The sequence below is a fragment of the Ostrea edulis genome, chromosome 3 (genome assembly GCF_947568905.1).
Source record: "Ostrea edulis chromosome 3, xbOstEdul1.1, whole genome shotgun sequence".
Classification (NCBI taxonomy): Eukaryota; Metazoa; Mollusca; class Bivalvia; order Ostreida; family Ostreidae; genus Ostrea; species Ostrea edulis.
The window spans coordinates 92058376-92080052 of NC_079166.1; the positions used below are offsets into that span (position 1 = coordinate 92058376).

General features: G+C 36.7%; 1 protein-coding gene across 2 annotated transcripts; it reads right to left on the reverse strand.

Annotated features, from left to right (window-relative positions):
* Positions 1–1221: 1221 nt before the first annotated feature.
* Positions 1222–21037, reverse strand: LOC125672723 (uncharacterized). 2 transcript variants are annotated; one of them, XM_048908944.2, is made up of 4 exons: positions 20998–21037; positions 10751–10894; positions 4527–4793; positions 1222–1483 (listed from the first exon to the last, which is right to left on the reverse strand). In XM_048908944.2, exons 2-4 carry the CDS (start codon positions 10878–10880, stop codon positions 1269–1271), a joined length of 612 nt encoding a protein of 203 aa, XP_048764901.1. In that variant the 5' UTR covers positions 10881–10894; positions 20998–21037; the 3' UTR covers positions 1222–1268. The 2 variants fall into 2 exon arrangements, with proteins under 2 accessions (XP_048764901.1, XP_056015392.1); XM_056159417.1 differs by lacking the exon at positions 20998–21037 and adding an exon at positions 13531–13560.
* Between the last annotated feature and the right edge of the window lie 640 nt (positions 21038–21677).

The window sequence follows — 21677 nt, forward strand, 5'->3', positions numbered from 1 at the left end:
TACGACATATCATAAATTATTTCTTCTGTTTTAACCCAAATAATTTGATTTTAAATAGACGTTAATTTACAAATAATCGCGTCACTCTGCCATTCCAAGTGACAGTCACGTGACCAGTTCAAACTTTCAGATCATCGGTGGTCTTATCTGTATAAAGCTGTGTATTTTGTTATAACAGTACCGTACCATAAGTTTAATAGAAATAAAAATATCAAATACCTCTTAGTAATTCGTTGTTTTACGCTCTTTCAGCCTTAAAACTAGACAGTTGCGTATGAGTCAATATATCATGTTGAGATTCCCCTGACGCGCGTGGGTCTATTTATAGACGTCTATTATGCGATGATTCAAATATGTAGCCACTATATTTACTTTCTAAATAATATTCGCACTGTTTTCTTTTACATAGAGATGTTTTCAAGCATGTAATTAAGGGAAAGTTAATAACTTTATAAAGTAATTAATCTGCTTTAAAGTAATTATGTACAAAAATAATGCATGAACATCGGTTCATACAGCTTTAAGTTAAAACTTGGACATAAGTCTGAGATTTCACTCAAATTTTGACTGTTCAAATAAAAGAAAACGCAAACGTAAGTTTTGGCAATTTTTTTCACGAAATCCAAGCCTGTGGTCGGAAGGACACAGTAGACATAAATGCATACTGCTTAAGATTATTAAACCACGCAAATCTCCACCCTCAGCATAAATCACCGCACGCAAATCTCTACCCTCAGCATAAATAACCGCACGCAAATATCCATCCTCAACATAAATCACCGCACGCAAATCTCCACCCTCAGCATAAATCACCGCACGATTTCTCCACCCTCAGCATAAATCGCCACACGCAAATTTCCACCTTCAGCATAAATCACCGCACGCAAATCTCCACCCAAAGCATAAATCGCCGCACGCAAATATCCACCTAAAGCATAAATCGCCACAGGCAAATCTCCACCCAAAGCATAAATCGCCACACGGAAATCACCCAAAGCATAAATCGCCACACCCAAATATCCACCCAAAGCATAAATTGCCGTATGCAAATCTCCACTCAAAGCATAAATCGCCGTACGTAAATCTCCACCCAAAGCATAAATCGCCACACGCAAATCTTAACCCTCTGCATAAATCGTCGTACACAAATCTCCATCCACAGCATACATCGCCGCGCGCAAATCCCCACCATCAGTATGAATCGACATACAAAGCGAAATTGGTTTAGATATTCATTTGTACTTTTGATATGATTTTGTGTACATTTTTTAAGGATACACAGCACATATATAGGATCGTGACGAACTTCCAGAAGAGACCTCCATCAACCGCGAGGAGGTATCAGTTCGGAGGTAGAGGTTGGAGCCTGGTTCCCCGGTGTCCCAGTTAAAATAGGTCACGGGGGTGCCGTCATCGTACAGGAAGGGATCTGAGGAACTAGCCCTCTTCCCCTGGAAGTACATGTTGCTGATGCCGTTCTGAACTGAAAGTATAATGTCATACATTAAAATATATCCAGATACATTACTATGGAGCGGTATTTGGGATATATCCAGATACATTACTATGGAGCGGTATCTGTGATATATCCAGATATATAACTATGGAGCACGATCTTAAGTTCCTGTAGTTCTTGTCCATACATGTAAATAAAGTATTGTCAACTCTACAAATTCACTTCCTGTGTTTGATTATTTCACTACATGTGTATTTCGGGCTAAGGTTTATTGGGGTTTTCTTTGGGGGGGGGGGGTCATTATCTAAGTCCTAATTTGGATAGTTTTGGTAGGTGATTTTGATATATTTGTTGTTTTATATTACCTTATAATTCTTGCAATAGTTGTTTGTTGTATCCTATGCTCTTTCTGTTTTAACTTACACTATAATTCAAAAAGGTATTATCTAAGAAATGCTAAGTACTGCCGAGAAGTCATTCTTTAGTGGTAACTAGAATGAAATCATTTTCTAACGATCCAATCGACACTTCCAGGTTGCAGAAGATGTAATAGATACAAGGTTTCCAATTGATTGATGGATTGATTACATATTGTTTAACGTCCCTCTCGAGAACATTTTTCCGACTAGACGTCATTCGGTAACGGAGGACGTGTTAAAAGTCGAATGATTTGGGGACAGAACGTACATTTACCTTCCATCTTTGCACAAAACGAATCAAATGCCTTTTGGAAGGAACCGTACGATATCTTCACTGGCACGTGTACTGGTTCCAACAGTCAGAGCTTGTAATAACATTGTTTTCTCTTATCAGAAAATTGTTACTCTCATTTAACATTTGGTATCCCACGTAATACTACATTAAACTGGTCGTGGTAGTTCGGTGGTTTCTAGAGCTTTCGCTTCGTAACCAGAATGCATCCATTTTTTAGCTCCCATCTCGTCAGACTTTAAACATTGATAGAGGTAATGACAGCTCCTTCACCAAACGTTCGGCATTTACAAATGAGAATCGGGGGTCTTTCGGATATATCCTGAACTAGGGAGGTCCTGCGTCTAGGGGGAGTAAGCATCCCGTGTTGAACGGTCACAACCGTCGTGAGCATACTGAATAGCATCTTGATTCAATACTTACATTAAATCGCAACTGTATTGTAATGAATCCGGAATTTATAATGTTGTATGTGATTGGTTTTGGAATGTATAGAGGTAGCACGGAATAAAATGGCGGAAACCATGAAATGTGTTTTGAGTGATTAGTGAGTATACGGCTAATAATCTACAAGACAGTACATGTATAATCAATGCTTTTTAAATCAAAGGATTTAGGTCTGAGGATGAAAATGGTCTAGATATGTAGCAGTGATCAATCTCGTAAATCCTATTTAGTATACAATATCAGGAGTAGAACAAACAAGGACCCCTGGATATACCAGAGGTGGAATCAGGTGTCTAGGAGGAGTAAGCATCCCCTATCGACCGGTCACATCCGCTTGGATACTTGCTCAAGTAAACGAAGTAATTCGTAGTCAAAGTCAGTATGATATAGTGATCTTTGAATATGCATGACTAGATTCGACCATATGACGGGCTGGATTTGCAAACACGATCATTAAAAGAGCGTAGAATTGCGAAATTCTTAATTTAAACGGGAGTGTTGAAACACCTGTAACAACAACGTAATTGTCAGTAACCTGCTTTGGTTCATCTTCCCAAGTAGATTTGGGGGTGGATATTTCCAGACTACTGTAAATGTATTACATTTGGCTGTGTATTCTATTTATCGCCTTTGGCGGAACGCAGCTTCCGCTAAATCAAGTACATCGCTAAATGCCATCCGTAAATCTAGATGTTTAAAGTAATTCAGGAATGCGCTAAATCAAATCTACGCTAACTTGTTGAAAATACGATTTTCGCCAAATATCGTACACGCCAAATATGATACGTTTACAGTATTTTACAGTTTTTACTTCTGGTCACTTGTTATGGACTTATGCAAAACTCTAAATGCGATGGTCGCTCCAAAGTGCGATGCAAACTTCCGCCAGAGGTGACGTAATGAGGCCTCGACGGGGAGTTTGAGTGCGATGGTCACGCCAAAGTGCGATGGTTTGTTAACGTTACGACCAATCGGAACTCCTCGAATGTCTCGCGCACTCGACATAGTGGTGAAACAAAACACGGTTGGTACAGTCTGTACCAAAACACTATGTCGTTTACAAACCAACGGACTTCGGCGTGTCACTCCATCGCATTATAGCGCATTCGTTTCACACCATCGCACTTTGGCGTGTCAGACCATCGCACTTTAGTGTATGAGTGTGAACCGTCGCACTTTGGCGTGTCACACCTTCGGAGTTTGGCGCAGACCATCACAATTTGGCGTGACCACCGCACTTTGGAGTCTTACACATTTACCAAATATTCTGATAGACTCTCCGTGTATATTTGCTTCAACAAAATCATTTGAGATAATGAATTATCCTGCATACATAGACATGATCTCTAATTGGCTTAAGATCAAGGTTCACCTGAGATCAAAATCATCTTTAACGATACATGGTGATATTATCTACCGCCTCTTCTAAAACGTAATCTGTCTAGAGCTGTGAGAAATTCCGTAGATCACAAACCTTCGACTTAGGAAGGTAGCATCGGTTTAGAAATCTATTACACGCAGAACATGCTCTTGCATCATTGGGAAGCCATAAACACCAGATGTAGAATTTAGAAATCACTCCGGTTCATTTTTATTCCTTTTCATTACGTGTACAAGCCTTGGACAAGGATAGTTGGTTCTTCATTTAAATAAAAATGAACTTAATTAACCATAACACACTTTCTGACAAGTTGGATATTGTCCGAGTGATTACTGAGAGGATGAATATGTGAAAACATTGATAGACAGAGACACGGGACAAAATTTATCAAAAATTAAAAGCTGACTTGCACTCGAAAGACGTTTTCGGGTATATCTTATCTTGCATGGTAGAGAGAGAGAGAGAGAGAGAGAGAGAGAGAGAGACAGAGAGACAGAGAGACACAGAGAGACAGAGATGTACCACACATACCAATTTGATTGACTACAAAATTGTAGATTGACAGGTTGGTGATTTGAATCAGCTGAGCGTTGGGACCATCAGCTTTGCACGCGGCGTCCGCATCCGTGACGCTAAGGCGGGGCTCTTTCACAGTTCGATAACATAGCTGTAATGTGGCGTCATATGTGTAGGTCGGGTAGGAGTCACAAATGGGCGTGCTGCTGCTTGGCTGTAAAATAACTGCCGTGGCGAGTAAAAGTGCGAGCAGCTCTGGAGCCGACAATTGTGTGACGCCAGCTGTGACAAAATAATAAATAACGCATTATTGGGTGTGTAAGTGTTCATTGGAAAGGAATCGTGTTTCTAAATTGAAATGTATTATGCTATTCTACATTTCTACGTTATTTTTTCACATCGAAAACAACTGTAATATCATTAATTCACAATTTTTAGATTTTCCGCGACTAAACAGACTGACATCATATATACATGTACATTACCTCAATTTGTTACTCACAATAACTACTCAATGCATGGTGAAGATAACTCCTATAAGCAATACAAAATAGATAGTTGGGCAAACACGGACCCCTGGACACACCAGAGGTGGGATCAGGTGCCTAGGAGGAGTAAGCATCCCCTGTTGACAGTTAAACACCCGCCGTGAGCCCTATATCCTCATCAGGTAAATGGAGTTATCCGCAGTCAATATCAGTGTGCCAAGAACGGCTTAAGAATCGGTATGAAACACGTCAGACAGCATTTGACCTAATGCGAGGTTGTGCTGACGAACTAGATCGTTATAACGACCATAGAATTTGCGAAATGCTGACTTCAATCGAGACTGTTGAAATCTCTGTACCATCAACTTCTTTGTCAGTAGCTTACCTCGATTTAAAGACTGACTACACGCAGAACAAGCTCTTGCATATCGAATCAGTTGAGATATATAAACACCATATGCAGGTGATAATGGAATATTGCTACATAAATATGGGAAGTTGACGATGGAGAAGCTGAAATCATCCCGTTTGTCATACAGTTGAGTTGTCAGTTTGCCGATAATGTCTACTTTCAATAAATTATCTAAGTATGAAGCAGAAGTGGACGACTCTGTGGTGTCTTGTATTTCGAGCTCACAGGGATATATCAAATCGACATATGAATGAAAGCTATTATTGTTAATAGACAAAACGTCATCGATATATCTAAAAGTCGAATTGAAGGCCACAGCGAGAGATTTATTCTTCTCATGTAGAAGTTTTTGAATAAATTCTGCTTCATATGAATTTAGAAACAGGTCAGCTAACAAAGGAGCACAATTCGTGCCCATGGGAATTCCAACAGACTGTTGGAAGACCTGATCACCAAAGACCACGAAGATATTGTCAATGAGGAACTCTAGCATATTTTTTATTTCAACTTCAGAGTACTTGTGCGTGAAATCAGAGTGGTGTTTAACAAAGTAAGTTTTTGAATGACTGATCGCTAGATATGAATATTTCCGTTTTCCGTTTTTGTTGAAGAAGCAACTGTCTATGATGTCAAAAAGTCTAGTCTTTAATTTATCGTGAGGAATGGTCGTGTATAGTGTTGAAAAGTGATAGGTTTTGATGTTATTGATTTGGGAAAAATTCTGCGATTTCAAGTTTACTAAAAGTTCTTTAGAATATTTTAGAATCCACATTTGATTAACACCACTTCTGTCATATATAGTCGCACAGTAAGTTTGAAGTTTCTCCTTCACAGCTGTTAACATTTTCGTGAGGAGCAAAGATAGGGGCTTGGTAGAGCACTTACTGGATCCAGCAATGTATCTTTGTTTACAAGGGGTTTTATGTAGTTTAGGAATCCAGTATAGGTACGGTAACTCATATTCATTCGACCCATTGACTGGGATATTAAATGTGTCTAAAACTGAAGCATGGTTTTGAAGAATTTCATCTTTTGAAAGGGCAGTTGGAGTATAAGTATGATTACCAAAAGTGGAATTAATGCCAAGTTCGTTTAAAATACAGTTGTAATAATGAGCCTTACAAACAAAGACAATGTTGTTACTAGCTTTGTCAGCTGGAACCAAAACATAATCCTCATGTAACCTATATAATTCTTTTATCACTTTTGGTTTACTAAACACAGAAGGATAGATGGTAAGTACTTTTGGTTTCATGTGTCTAATGCGGGATTTTAATATCCTTCTTATGCTTTTAACCCATTCTGACAATGTATCAAGTTCTTCTTTTTCATATTTAGCCCATCGTCTGGCATAATCTTCGACAGAACTCATAATAGAGATGAAGTTCTATCGCCAATTAAAAGACCGAGGTTCTCTGTATTTAGGACCTTTAAGAATAAGTGATTTGAGGTCCTCATTTTCAACTATATCATCATCACCAGTAATGACATGTCCAGCTGGACTATAGTTGAAAGAAGATGAAGAAAAAGAACATGTTGGTGGATTACGTATAAGATGGTCTATATCTAAGCACTGCAAAGTTTATTTATAATTAAAAAGTTTGGATGCAATAGTAGAAGTATAGCTGTAGGAAATACAGGGTGTAGACTTGAACTTGAAATAAGTTGGAATACATGGCTGAACCCTTTTATGACGAAGAATGTTGCTTATGTTGACGGCATCTATTCCTTTGTTTGTAAATTTGAGCTTAAGGAACTGACGGCATGATTTGGAAGGAATATCATCCATGGTCCGTGCTGGTTTATAGAGCCTGTGGTAGGCAACATCCATAATCATAGAGTTAAGTCTATATTCAGGTGTTGAAAAATCCAAGTATAGACTAGCCATAGCTTGTTCAAATAACGTGTGTAAAACTCTCAATGGAATAGAGTAAAGTTTTGTACGAATATGATGTGGACCTAATTGTCTGTTGACGTAAGGCAAAAGTGAATCAAACGTGACATCATTTATACTTGGTCTTTTATATGAACGATGTCCATGACTGCGTTTCCATCTTTGGGTATTGGGAAAGAGTCCCATCACATTCACATTATTTCTTTGTGGACTAGTCAAATTTCCCACATCATATGGAAATGCAGTGCCTAGGGTCCTGATCCAGTGATCTTTTCGTTGTCTACGAAAAGGGATGCTTGATGTAGGATTGTTTGTGTGATTATAATTTTTTTTTCTAAAATCCTTACCCTCATGGACAAGATGGAGTGGTCCGGTGCATTAAAATGCTTGTAAAGAAGTTGGTTACCACCATTATTAATTTGAAATCTGAGCCCCGATATTCCCTTGGTTTCTCCCACATAAATTAAGCCACACAGGTTACACTCAATGGCGTAGACAATGTTAGAAGATTTACAAGTCAGATCATCAAAAGTTTTGGTACAGAAACTACGTCCAGTTAGATTACTACTAAATGAATTTTTAGTGATCAGTATATCACAAGTTTTGCAACTTTTTGCAGAACATTTTGAGGTTGAACACATGGGGTCTGTTTTGAGGTTGAACACATGGGGTCTGAAAAGGAATTATCAAAAATATCTCTTAAAGGAACATAATAGTCTTTAATTTGGGTATAAGAAATTTGGTTTCTGTACCAAAGCTGACAATCTGACGATTGTACATAAGACCAATCTTTATCTCGAAGGATAATCCGAGGGACACCAACTGATCTGTGGGAGCCTGTGTCCCTTATAGACTCCACAGAGTGACACCTTTTTATACTGGGCGACGTGTCAGCCAGTATTGTTTCGTTATTGTGTATATTCATGAAGGAACATATATCGAGCGACAAGTATCCTCGGGGACAGACTGTCCACCAGCAGAGATACAAACTCGATGGTTAAATGCAAGGTGAAGATAACGAACAGTGATCAATCTCATAACTCCTATAAGCAATACAAAATAGATAGATGGGCAAACACCGACCCCTGGACACACCAGAAGTAGGATCAGGTGCCTAGGAGGAGTAAGCATCCCCTGTTGCATACCATTTCACCTAGAAATCGGATAAACATGCTAAATTTATTTTGAAATGGCTGGCTATGATCATTAACATACACACATACGAAAAGGATTTGAGCCTTTTGTAATTGACGTTCGTCGTTTTTGCGTTGATATTAACTTGAATACTCTCATATACACACAATGCGTTTAGTGCATGTCACAAAATTCACAACACGAAGACCGAGTAGGAGGAGTAAGCATCCCTTTTCCAACGATCACAACCGCTGTGACCCCATATTAGTATATCTTGATCAAGTAAACGGAGTAATCCGTAGTCAAAATCAGTATGCATAGAACGATCTAACAATTGGTATGAAACACGTCAGACAGCACTCGACCCAGTGATAGCTTATTAATTACAAGTTGATAATAGAGAAACTGAAGTCATGTTGTTTGACGTAAAGTTGTGTTGTTAGTTTGTCGTTGAAAAAATATCCAGATACATATGAAGCAGAAATGGAAGACTCTGTGGTGACGTTTACTTCAAGTTCACTGTGATATATCGAATCGACATATGAAAACAGTAAAATTCAAAATAATTTTCCGATATGCATCTATATGTGTAAATATTTGTACGATTCATAAGAAAGATCGAATTTCAATGCATTTTGGTATGTTTAAGGAATATATATGGGGTGGGGGGTGGGGGGTGTTGATTCTATTGGTGTGTTTTCTTGTTTTTTTTTTTGTTTTTTGTGTTTGTTTGTTTTGTTGTTTTTTTTTGTTGTTTTTTTGTTGTTTTTTTTGTTTTTTTGTTGTTTTTTTTTGTTGGTTTTTTTTTGGGGGGGGGGGTATTTTTCTTGGTTCTTTTAGTTTTGTTTTGGTTTGGGTTTTTTTTTTTTTTTTTTTTTTTTTTTTTTGGTTTTTTCCGATATGCATCTATATGTGTAAATATTTGTACGATTCATAAGGAAGATCGAATTTCAATGCATTTTGGTATGTTTAAAGAATATATATGGGGTGGGGATGGGGGTTGTTGTTGTTTCTATTGGTGTGGGGGGTTTTTGTTTTGGGGGGGGGGGGGGTTGGGGGGGGGTATTTTTCTTGGTTCTTTTTGTTTTGTTTTGGGGTTTTTTTGGGGGGGGGTCTTTCTTTTTTTCTTTTTTTTTGGTATTTTGTACTTTTTAATTATTTTTTGTCCTAAGGTGTTATCAATCGGTTTCCTCCCGTATAATTGGTAATTTGGATAAACGACAAAGGCAACCGACGGGTGATAACCGACTGACATCATAAAACAACTACCCTTTGTACATGTATTTACACTTTATCTTAGATCTATCTTTCTTTTATTAAAACTTAAAAGTTGTTAAATACACTTTCGGGGATGGGTGAGTAGGAATTGTTTTTCTGTCGCGGAAGAAGTGCGTGGTGGTAATATTAATTCGGTACATAGCTTGATGAGAAAAACAATACAGCAGCTTGTTTGTAATGTTATCTCAGATAAAGGCAATGGAAAATGTAAATATAAGTATGGAAAATGTAAATATAAGTATATATCTACATCCCTAGCTGTTTTCTCTGTGATACCCCTTGACGGTACAGTGTGTTAATTTATCCTCAACCTACAGCTGTATGTAAATTTCTCAGTTTATGCAAAATGAAAGGTCAGTAAGCGGGGACTATGGAAATTAACATGGAATGTCACGAGTATTTCATTTTCTATTAGTCGGTATTTTTATTTCAAATATAGATAAAAGGAATCCCTGTCTAGTTTGTTGTGTATATGTCAGGATTAACAGCAATGGAAAACCGCGATAATTTATGCATAACGGCTTCGCCATGCAGGCAGATTCAAGAAACTTTAGTTTAATTTAATTTTGAGGATGATTGAGATGTCACAGAACATACCGTCGTGAAAAAGCGATACTCTTCTGAACTTTCGTTTTTGTTTTTTGTTTTTTGATAATCGTGATTGAATTATTTCCATGAAAAGTGAAGATAACGAACAGTGATCAATATTGTAAATCCCATAAAGAATACAAGATTAAGAGAAAAGCAAACAAAACCCCCCAGATATACCGGAGGTGCATGGGATCCAATCTCTTGGAGGGTTAAGCATCCCCTGTTGACCGGCCACACCCGCCATGAGCCCCATCTTGATCAGGTAAACGGAGTAATCCGTTGCTCAGCTTTATTATTCAGTATATAAAGAACGGCCTTATCATTGATATGAAAAACGTCAGCCAACATTTGACCTAACGACATGTTGTATTTGCAAATAAGATCATTATAAACATCACATTACATGTACATATGACATAAGGGAGAAAACTATGTCACTTACCGGCAGAGGACGCCACGTAAGACAAGGTTGAGGCAGCCAGAAGAGTTCGTATTGCAGAAGTTTGCGAGCGAGCAACCGGAAGTGTCTGCGCGATGAGGAGAACCAAAATCAAAACTGCTCGAACCCTCATGCTAGTCGAACGTCCTAACAAAATTAAATATAATTCAGGAGCTTAAAATTTTCAGTGAATGAACAGTTTTGGGAATCAATGTTTGTTATCTTCACTTGTTTCTGTAGTTCTATTGTTCGGGAAAAAATGTCTCTTCTCTTTCGAATTACTAATTATTCAAATGGCGAGGTGACTTTTGTTTCTATTTTGTTGCCCTTCACAATCGATGCTGAGGGTCAACAATAATGAATCAACATTTTACATAGAAATGCATTTAAAATCGTCTTAAATCTAAAACAGTCACTGGTAATCATCCGTCATGTTTTCGTATTTTTATGAGGCAGAATTTATTCAAAAGTTTCTACATGAAAAGAAAAAATTATATTACTGTGGCCTTCCACTAGACATTTAAATGAAAGTTGAAGATAACAAACAGTGATCAATCTCATAACTCCTACAAGCAATACAAAATAGATAGTTGGGCAAACACGAACCACTGGACACACCAGAGGTTGGATCAGGAGACTAGGAGGAGTAAGCATCCCCTGTCGACCAGTCACACCCGCCGTGAACCCTATATCCTGTTCATACATCGTTGAAGTTTTAACCATTAACAATTATATGTCGATTCGATATATCCCAGTGAACTCGAAATCAAAGAAAAAGACTTCAGGAAATTGAAGAAAATGATACGATCTCAAATTATAAAGAACCCTCACTTCTATGGCCGTAAGCGCCAGACATACATTTAAAGTGGCACTTTACCTGAACACGTCTCTATACGAGTGAAAAAATGTCGAAAGTGGTTTCAAACAACAAACAAACAAACATACAAACAAACAAAATACAAACAAACAACATACATACAAACAAAATACAACAAACAACATACAATTAAATAACATACAGACAAACAACATACAAACAAACAACAAACAAACAATATACAAACAAATCAATTCTAATATCTTGAGATGGATTTAGTGTAGACTTCAGTGTCGGATTTAGGATTTGTGATAGGTTGGGTGTCTAGGGGCCGCCTTAAGGCTCCCAATGGGTCCAGGATAAAAAAAAAAAAACCCTGGTGGGGACAAAGGTGTTGGGGGTGGGTGGGTATTTTACAGATTATTCTAGGCACACTATATACATTTTAAGATCTATAAATAACAAAGAATTATGTGATTGTCCGGGCCCACGCCCCCTAAATCCGCCACTGATCTTTATATAGACAGAAGTTAAGGACAGTAGAAAGTGCCTCAAATACGATCTTTTTTTTCTTTTCTTTTTTGGAACGGGGGCTACTTTCGCTATGAAAGAATATTTTAGAATAGTATATGACTTGCATATATATTTATTCAATACGTTAAACGCAATTTGCATGATAAATTGCTGATGAAACGGTACGAAGGAATACGGCGCACTTTCAGATCATAGGTAGATCTTACTAATCAGGAAATTTCTATAATATTGATCACCTCTGGTTACTTACAAAAAGTAACCGATTACAGCTGCTTATTACGTATACAGTGTGTGATTATTACATTACACATCTGCCTGCAGGACATTTTGACAACATTTATTACTAACGAAAGCTTTCCGCAGGCAACCATTATCACTGTATATCTGTAATAGTCCAGAAAAAGATTCTCTCAGATTTTTCATAATAATTTCACAGCCTTATTGTACGCAGCCTTAGCCCTGTTGACATGATCAGATTACGATCACAAGAATGTGTTTTATATCATGGGTGTTATGTAACGTAATAAGATCTTTTTCGTCTTGGATTTCTACGACAGTTGCTGTCCTTGGCTGAACTAGCTATGATAGTTGTTTTCTGACGTGAAAATTAAAATTTTCTAATTTACGATTGTTTCCAGAGAAGCCTTTCCAGAACCCGTACACATCTTACTGTTTGAGATAGGAAAACCCATGTCATACCTCTTACTTATATTCCTTGTAGACATCGTTCTCTCTGCCTACAGCTAGATTTGACTGATTTTACAAATGCTTGATCTTGCAAACATTGTTATATATCCTTGAGTAACACTTCCCCTCCACGTGCAGACACCAGCATAGCGTACTTTGAAGCTATATTTCACAATAATTTATATCGCTTAATTATTGCTTTTCATCATATAATAAGACATACCTTTTAACAATTCTATGTAAGGATTCGGACCCACACCCAATTAGGTCCCACGATAAACCCGGATCGATCGTATCAAAAAACTTGAATCAAATCGATATGAAAATACTTCCATGGATGAATTTTATATGCAGATTTTTTTTATGATAACTTTATCATACCTGATAGATCGTCTATTATCTCTCACTGAAGGGGGTGTGGTCGTTACGTTTGAAAAAACCGTTTAAATTGGTCCAGTGGTTCTTGAGAAAAGCGAAGAAAATGTGAAATCTTTGTACGTCAGATAATGCCGAAATTCAGTAAAAGATCACTCAAACCGTACAATTGGTTTAGCTTTAACTTCTATTATTTCCCTCCGAGACAAAAATTAAACACACACACACACACACACACACACACACACACAGGAAAAAAGAAAAAAACTTCAAGAAATGATAAAGCAAATCCCCAATCCCAAAGAGAGACAAAAATTTGTGAATCAGATTGACTTCAAATTGATTAATCGAAAGAGGAATAAAAACTTACATTTGGACGTGAAATGTTCCAAAACATGAATGATGGGTACTTTACCTGTAGCGCCGGTGTGGTACTGACAGACGGGTGTTACATGTTTAAAATCGTGTATCCTTACCCACATAATGATACCCCATCGTGTACACCCTATAACTCTAATCCTCGTTATTATGGCGGCGTCTGCAAAACATGTATCGTTATTACCATTCAACACACATGTATCTATATTATTAGTTGAAAATTCAGTCTAATATCGTGTATGATGACAAGAAAACCAACAGATTCTGATTGATAAGCTCCGCTTTGTTTTGCGCATGCCCATAACGCCTAAGTCTGTCCGCCATAATATTTGATTTTACCAACAGCTCCTGCACAATTTCGTGCTCATCATATTACTCCAGTCATTTTATGTTTTTGTATACGACTTAATACAGATAATTCAATAAAAACAGAAGCAACATTTAAATCGAACCTTACGAATCCCAAAACGCGTGTCATGCTTTTCCAACATTTCAGGTCATGGTCCATTAATTATAAATGCCATCGCATTCTTTACCATCTTGTAATTCAGCAGACGATATTGTTAGCATCTTATAATTTGTTTTAATTCGTTTGCCTTTTTTAAGTGTAAAAGCGAGGCGTTGGAAAGTTTGAGTAAGATTACATATGTAAATATATCACTAGGCCTATTTCAAAAGGATGTTTCAAAATTCTAAGAATATTAAAGAAATTAAAAAAAAAGAAAAGACGATAATAATAACATTATACGCATGTCACGTAATTACGTTTACCATAACGTTGTCGATTACGTCAGGAATAGTCATGGTTACAGATATAATACATGTACCGAGGGGGGATCGTGTAGGTGTACTCATCAACACGTGACATGGTGTAATAAAATCAGTATCGTATATTGCAAATGGGCCATCTATACATGTACATGACGCTCGTAACAATATCATTTACGGACTGTCAGAAATTGTAATGACGCGTCACACCAACTCCCCTACCATGTTGACTATCATCTCCCTAATAATGTCAGCAACATGCATTTCATTTTTTTTATTTGCATCAATACAAAATGAAGTGTGAAACACTATTGGGGTTTAGAATATATGTATTTATCATATAGTTAATAATTTTCAGCAGTAAAATACTTCTAAATTTTAAAGAATTTTAACTTGCAAAACCTGGGTCACTATTGAACGCAAACTTTTCCATGTACATAGAACATGTAAAATTCGCACGGAAACATTCCACGTAAAAGTCACGTGATATTTTGATTGGCGAAATAATCCAAAGTTTGTACGTTTCTTTTGGTTCGTGTTATAATTCCCAAAAGTTTAACCTAAAAAATCTACAGTTCTTTTTTACTTTAGAATTTTTGCTTAAAATATAATTCTAAAATATTTTAGATTAAGGAAATTTGAAATATATAGACACCAGGTGTGTTCAACGTGACCCACTTGAATCTTGTCGAGTACTGTTAACAACCGAGGTCATTAGGAAAATTCTACTGATTGTAAAAATTAATGTTTCTCAGTAGCCTGCTTCGATTTAAAACTGACCAACTCCTGCCGTGACCTTGCATTTGACCCAATGCTAGGTTGTATTGGTAACTAGATCCTTATAACGACCATAGAATTTGCGAAATGCTGACTTCAATCGAGACGGTTGGAACCCTTGCACCATCAACTTGTTTGTCAGTAGCCTGCATGCTTCGATTTAAAAACTGACCAATTCCTGCCGTGACCTATTCTAATATAAAATATTTTAGATTAAAGAAATTTGAAATATATAGACACCAGGTGTGTTCAGTGCAGTCATCACGTGACCCACCTGAATCTTGTCGAGTACTGTTAACAACCGAGTTCATAAGGAAAATTCTACTGTATATATGTATGAAAAGGGTGCTATATAGATATGGTATTATTATTTCAGATACGCAAACAGGCTTTATTAAAGGGAGATGTATCGGAGAAAACACACGATTTATCTATGATCTTATTATAAAACTTATACGGTACCAATTTAATTTGATGCACCAGATGCGCATTTCGACAAATAGTGTCTCTTCAGTGATGCTCACGCCGAAATTTTGGTAATTCGAAAATACAAAAAACTTGTAAGAGCTAAGAGGAAAACTAAAGTGTCAAAAACTGGAGCCAAATTCGTCTAAGGATCAGAGCTATGCAAACGGCGTGTTCTTACGCCCATTGGACGAGTCACTGTTGCAAAATTACAAATCATTTACGAAATTCAAAATCAGTGTCCCTATATGGGTATATACAACATTGGTAGTTCCAATCCTGCTCTCGCGGATGACATTTCCTGCATTGTGTTATCTCCTTCTGCTATCCAGAAGATTCTCACTACTGCATTTGTCTATTCCACAAACTGGAGATTTAAATTCAACGCAGGAAAATCGAGTGTTCTTCGGTTTACTCCGTCATCAGCCAAAAATGACGATTCTTCCTTATGGTTTCTCGGCACTGAACCTGTCCATTTATCTAAAACATACAACCATCTAGGAATTCTTCTTCAATCAAAACTTGTTTATACTGAGAAAATTGCCAACGCATGCAGGAAATGTCAACAAGCTTACTTTGCTCTCAAAATACAAGAACACCTTAACGCATGCAGGAAATGTCAACAAGCTTACTTTGCTCTCAAAATACAAGAACCCCTTAATCCAGATACTGTATCGCGATTATACAACAGAATTTTTCTCCCTTCCACCCTATACGGATGTGAACTCCAGTCCGATTTACGTCAACGAGATTTCCAAGCTCTTAGTACTCTTCAACACTTTATTTGCAAACATGCAATGGGTCTGTCAAAACACACTAGATCCGACATTTGTGAATCCTTACTTGGACTTCTACCAATCTCATCTGAAATAGACAAAAGAAAACTCCAATGTTTTGACCGGTTATGCGAGATGGACCCCAAAACCCTTACCAAGAAGATATTTCTACACCGACTTTTTTCTTGCATCCAGTCTCCCGAACTCAAACAATTCAGTTTTATCCATGATGTCATCGCTTTACTCTTCAAGTATGACCATCATCATCTCTTACTATATATGCAAGATGGTTACTTTCCTCCAAAGTGCCTTTGGAAAAGAAGTATCAAAGCAGCAATCACAGATTTCCATCTACACTCAAGACGTCAACGGATGCTCTCAGATCCTTCCTTCGATCTCCAATTCAATACCATTACAGCAGGAAAACCTCCGCAAGCTATCTGGAAAATTCCATTTAACGTTCATGAAATAGAAATTTGTAAATTTGTTACCATATTATGGACTTTTCCTTATTCTCCTCCGAAATCCTGTCTCATATGTGATAAAAATTTCACAAACATTTTTTAGCACATCTCAACTACCTGTTTAGGAACAGTCGCTATCCGAGATGCTTGGTGGGATACGGTGATTAACCACGATATTCTCCTTAGTGCCGAACTTTGCGGTCACTGCCCTCAGGACCTTTATCTTTTTCTATTAGGTATCCAATAGCATATTCTTAACCTTCGCTTTCTAAGGGATGTTGCAGCATGGTACAACAGACAGTTGCGTCACATATGACCATAGCAAATTACGCCCTTTTCCTCTGTTTAATTCTACCTAGTTACACATCAACTGTACAACACTCTAGCCAAACAATCTTGTTATCATCTTCTGTAATTGATGTACATACGTTGTCTCCCATTTCTGTTTTCCTTGTTGATTTCGTATTATATGTATTTTCATATTTATTTGTGTAATTTTCTAATAAATTGATTTCTTTGTTGTTCATGCAATCTCCCCTGGGAGGAAATAAAGAATGAATGAATGGAAAAATGTTTTGGAGTCCTGGTTATCAATCGGAACTACTCGGCCTTTCTAGCTTCGCGAAAAACGTTATTTTTTAGTGTAGCGGAAATGGCCGAGTAGTTACGCGATTGTCCTTGTTATTTGTTACGACAAAGTGTTTTAATAAGACCAAGCTTACATATCCTGAAATTCTGCTAACCCCAGTGTGGTTTAATTCTTACATTACAGTCAATAGTAAGAATTTTTTTTTTAATTATTATTATTATATTAAAGAATGATATACTAAAGGTGTGACAATCATAGATGATTTTTGGACAACAATGGTCTTTTTTATACTCGATAAAAATTTGCAGAAAAATATAAGATTCGCCATATTTGTTTTATGAAACATAATCTTATTAGTGCAATTTCAAAGTTTCTGAAAGAGGGATGGATTTATAAGGTTACACCGTCCGTATTTGCCAATATTATACAAAACACTGTTGTTGACAGACAAATGCACAGAATCCATTCATAAAAATATCGATACAAATAGTGTGAAGCCAACTGCTTTTTCAAAATGGAATGATGAAATGCGATTGAACACTTATCTGACACAGCAATGGGATAACCCTGGATACGGTGTGAACTAAAGATGGCCCGCAGTTTCTTAATCAGAGACAGTTTGATTGATTAGAAAGGAAGTCCCATGAGTGAAACGTAGCAGGGACGGGGAATTGTCTATTGGGTGTCAATCGTGGGACCTCCAAGTTATCCGAAAGGCGTACCTGTAAGTCAGAATAAGGTGTTGCATAATAGAACGGTCAAGTAACACTAAACATTTTGTATAACTGAGAGAGAGAGAGAGAGAGAGAGAGAGAGAGAATTGAAGTGCCAACACATGCTGGAAGAAGTTCTCGTACAACAATGACTTTCGCCACAGAGTACCCGAGTTTTATGTTGAGCATCATGTAGTGCATGTTTTTTCAAATTTGGTCGGCAAGTTCGTTGTTCTAGAAAGGTTTGTGAAATTAATCGAAGTTTTTTCCTGCCTCTGTCAGACCAGTCATATTCAGGAATTGTCTTAGTAATACAATCCCTAGTGTTACTATTAAAAACATTTAAAAATTCTGTATAGAAAAACAAGAGAAACATAATAAAACTACGTTAGAAAACGGCTTTTATAAGGAAGAATTATTTTCTTTGCAAAGCAATGAATATTCAAGCACCAAATTTACATATTCATGTGCCTGCTTTGATGTTAAAAGTGTTTTAAAGGATTGAATACTGATGTTATTACTGAAATATATGATATAGGTCAAATTTCATTGAATTCAAATTTTGACCAAAAAAACATATGATTATGAATTTAAATTTCCTATATATCTATGTACATCCACTTTTATTTGCCAAGTTCATCATTGGTCATTTTGAATTTCTTTTTAAAACATATTTCTTCCACATATACTTTTTGTTTTCTAATTGACGGTTTTTAAAATTTATTTCATTTATATTTATATAATTTTTCCCCAAAGATTTTATCCGTAGATTTAAAAACAAAATATTAACATAACTATTTCAATTTTCATAAATATTCTTTAGTTAAAAAATTAGAACGTCTATCTGAGTAGTTTAGGCATGTTTTATTAGAAAAATGAAGATATTGAACAGTGATCAATCTCATAACTCCTATAGAGGTGAGGATAACGAACAGTGATCAATCTCATAACTCCTATAGAGGTGAGGATAACGAACAGTGATCAATCTCATAACTCCTACAGAGGTGAAGATAATGAACAGTAATCAATCTCATAACTCCTATAGAGGTGAGGATAACGAACAGTGATCAATCTCATAACTCCTACAGAGGTGAGGATAACGAACAGTGATCAATCTCATAACTCCTATAGAGGTGAAGATAATGAACAGTAATCAATCTCATAACTCCTATAGAGGTGAGGATAACGAACAGTGATCAATCTCATAACTCCTATAGAGGTGAGGATAACGAACAGTGATCAATCTCATAACTCCTATAGAGGTGAAGATAATGAACAGTAATCAATCTCATAACTCCTATAGAGGTGAAGATAATGAACAGTAATCAATCTCATAACTCCTATAGAGGTGAAGATAATGAACAGTAATCAATCTCATAACTCCTATAGAGGTGAAGATAATGAACAGTAATCAATCTCATAACTCCTATAGAGGTGAAGATAACGAACAGTAATCAATCTCATAACTCCTATAGAGGTGAAGATAATGAACAGTAATCAATCTCATAACTCCTATAGAGGTGAAGATAATGAACAGTAATCAATCTCATAACTCCTATAGAGGTGAAGATAATGAACAGTGATCAATCTCATAACTCCTATAGAGGTGAAGATAATGAACAGTAATCAATCTCATAACTCCTATAGAGGTGAAGATAATGAACAGTGATCAATCTCATAACTCCTATAGAGGTGAAGATAATGAACAGTGATCAATCTCATAACTCCTACAGAGGTGAAGATACTCCTATAAGCAATGCAAAATATAGATAGTTGGGCAAACAAGGATCCCTAGATATACCAGAGGGGGGGGGGGGGGGGGGGTCAGGTGCCTAAGAGGAGTAATCATCCCCTGTCGGCTGGTCACACCTATATCTTGATCAGGTAAACAGAATTATCCGTAGCCAAAAAAGTCAGGGTGCCAAGAACGGCTGTTCAGTCGGTATGAAACACATCAGATAGCATTTGACCCAATGAAAGGTTGTATTGACGAACTAAATTGTTATAACGACCATATAATTTGCGAAATGCTGACTTCAATCGAGACTGTTGGAAACCTTGCACCATCAACTTGTTTGTCAGTAACCTGCTTCGATTTAAAAACTGACCATACGCAGAACAAGCTCTTGCATATCGAATTAGTTGAGAGATATAAACACCATATGCAGGTGATAATGGAATATTGCTACATAAATATGGGAAGTTGACGATGGAGAAGCTGAAATCATCCCGTTTGTCATAAAGTTGAGTTGTTAATTTGCCGTTAATGTCAACTTTCAATAAAATATCTAAGTATGAGCAGAAGTGGACGACTCTGTGGTGTCTTTAATTTCGAGTTCACTGGATCATATCGAATCGACATATGAATGAAAATTATTATTCGTCGATATATCTAAATATCGAATTGAAGATATTCACATCATCATCATGCATCAAACCTCAAATCACAGCGAAATAGATTCAAAACATATTTCTTATCATTCCGGGCCCGGGGGGAAAATCACAAATAATTGAGAGCTTGTATCACTCTTTCGATGGTGACGCCATACTTTATAGGAGATGTTTCATAGCCATTAAGGATGTTCTCTACATCGTCATAATGGCTGACCTCCTTTTAAAACATGGATGAAAATATAAACATCAGCAATATTTGTCTATTCATTAAAAACATTCTTGCGTAGCTGAGTAGCTCAGTAGGTTCGCACGTCGACTGCTGAGTGCTGAACTGTAGATCGCGTGTTCGAGTCCCGGTTTCAAGTTCAATTTTTCTCATATTACTTTCAACTAAAACTGTATTTTTGACCAAATAAAGTAATTGAAAGTTTTCAATTTCAAAATATTGTTGTACATATCCATCACTTTTCATCCATATCAAATTTCTCTGGTGTAGCATTATGTTCTACTTACTTGTCTACGTAAATTCTTATCTTCGTATTCGAGTTGTTTATTTCATGAAACAGGAAGAGAGTTATCTTTTATTTTCAAACGTGTTTTATTACAAAACTTCTCATTGGTTACTTCTAGATTTATTAGCAAATCACATTACAGGTAACTTTTACTTTCATTCTTTTGTTAAGAATAGTATTTAAACTCGAGCACAACCGTGCTCGGGGCTTCTTCTGAGCCAAACCTTGCAACAAGGTAAATATCAGGAGTTGCCGCACCCTGTATTTTTGATTTGTGTTTCTTTATTTTTCCTGTTTAATTATATTTTTCTCAAGCCACATTCATTCCCCGGGATTATCATTTTGGTATTTATCATATAATTGTTGAACTTTATTAAAGGTTTAAAACTTTATTTATTTATTATTTTATTGCTAGCCTCACTCTAGGCGGACTCAAACTTACCTGGAAATATCTAAAGGGTTGACTACCTTAAATAACACGTATCATCATTAAAAAAAAAACACAACGCGAAGTAAAAAGAACATATCAATAGTAGTGGCAGAATGCCCAACTACTACACATCCTTAAATAATGTCTTTATGTATATGAGCAACCGTAACATTCAACTGGGAATAAAAGTCGGGATCGAGATTACCGTATCTGTAAATGCGTTCAGTTTCATGAAAACTAACTTCCCACTA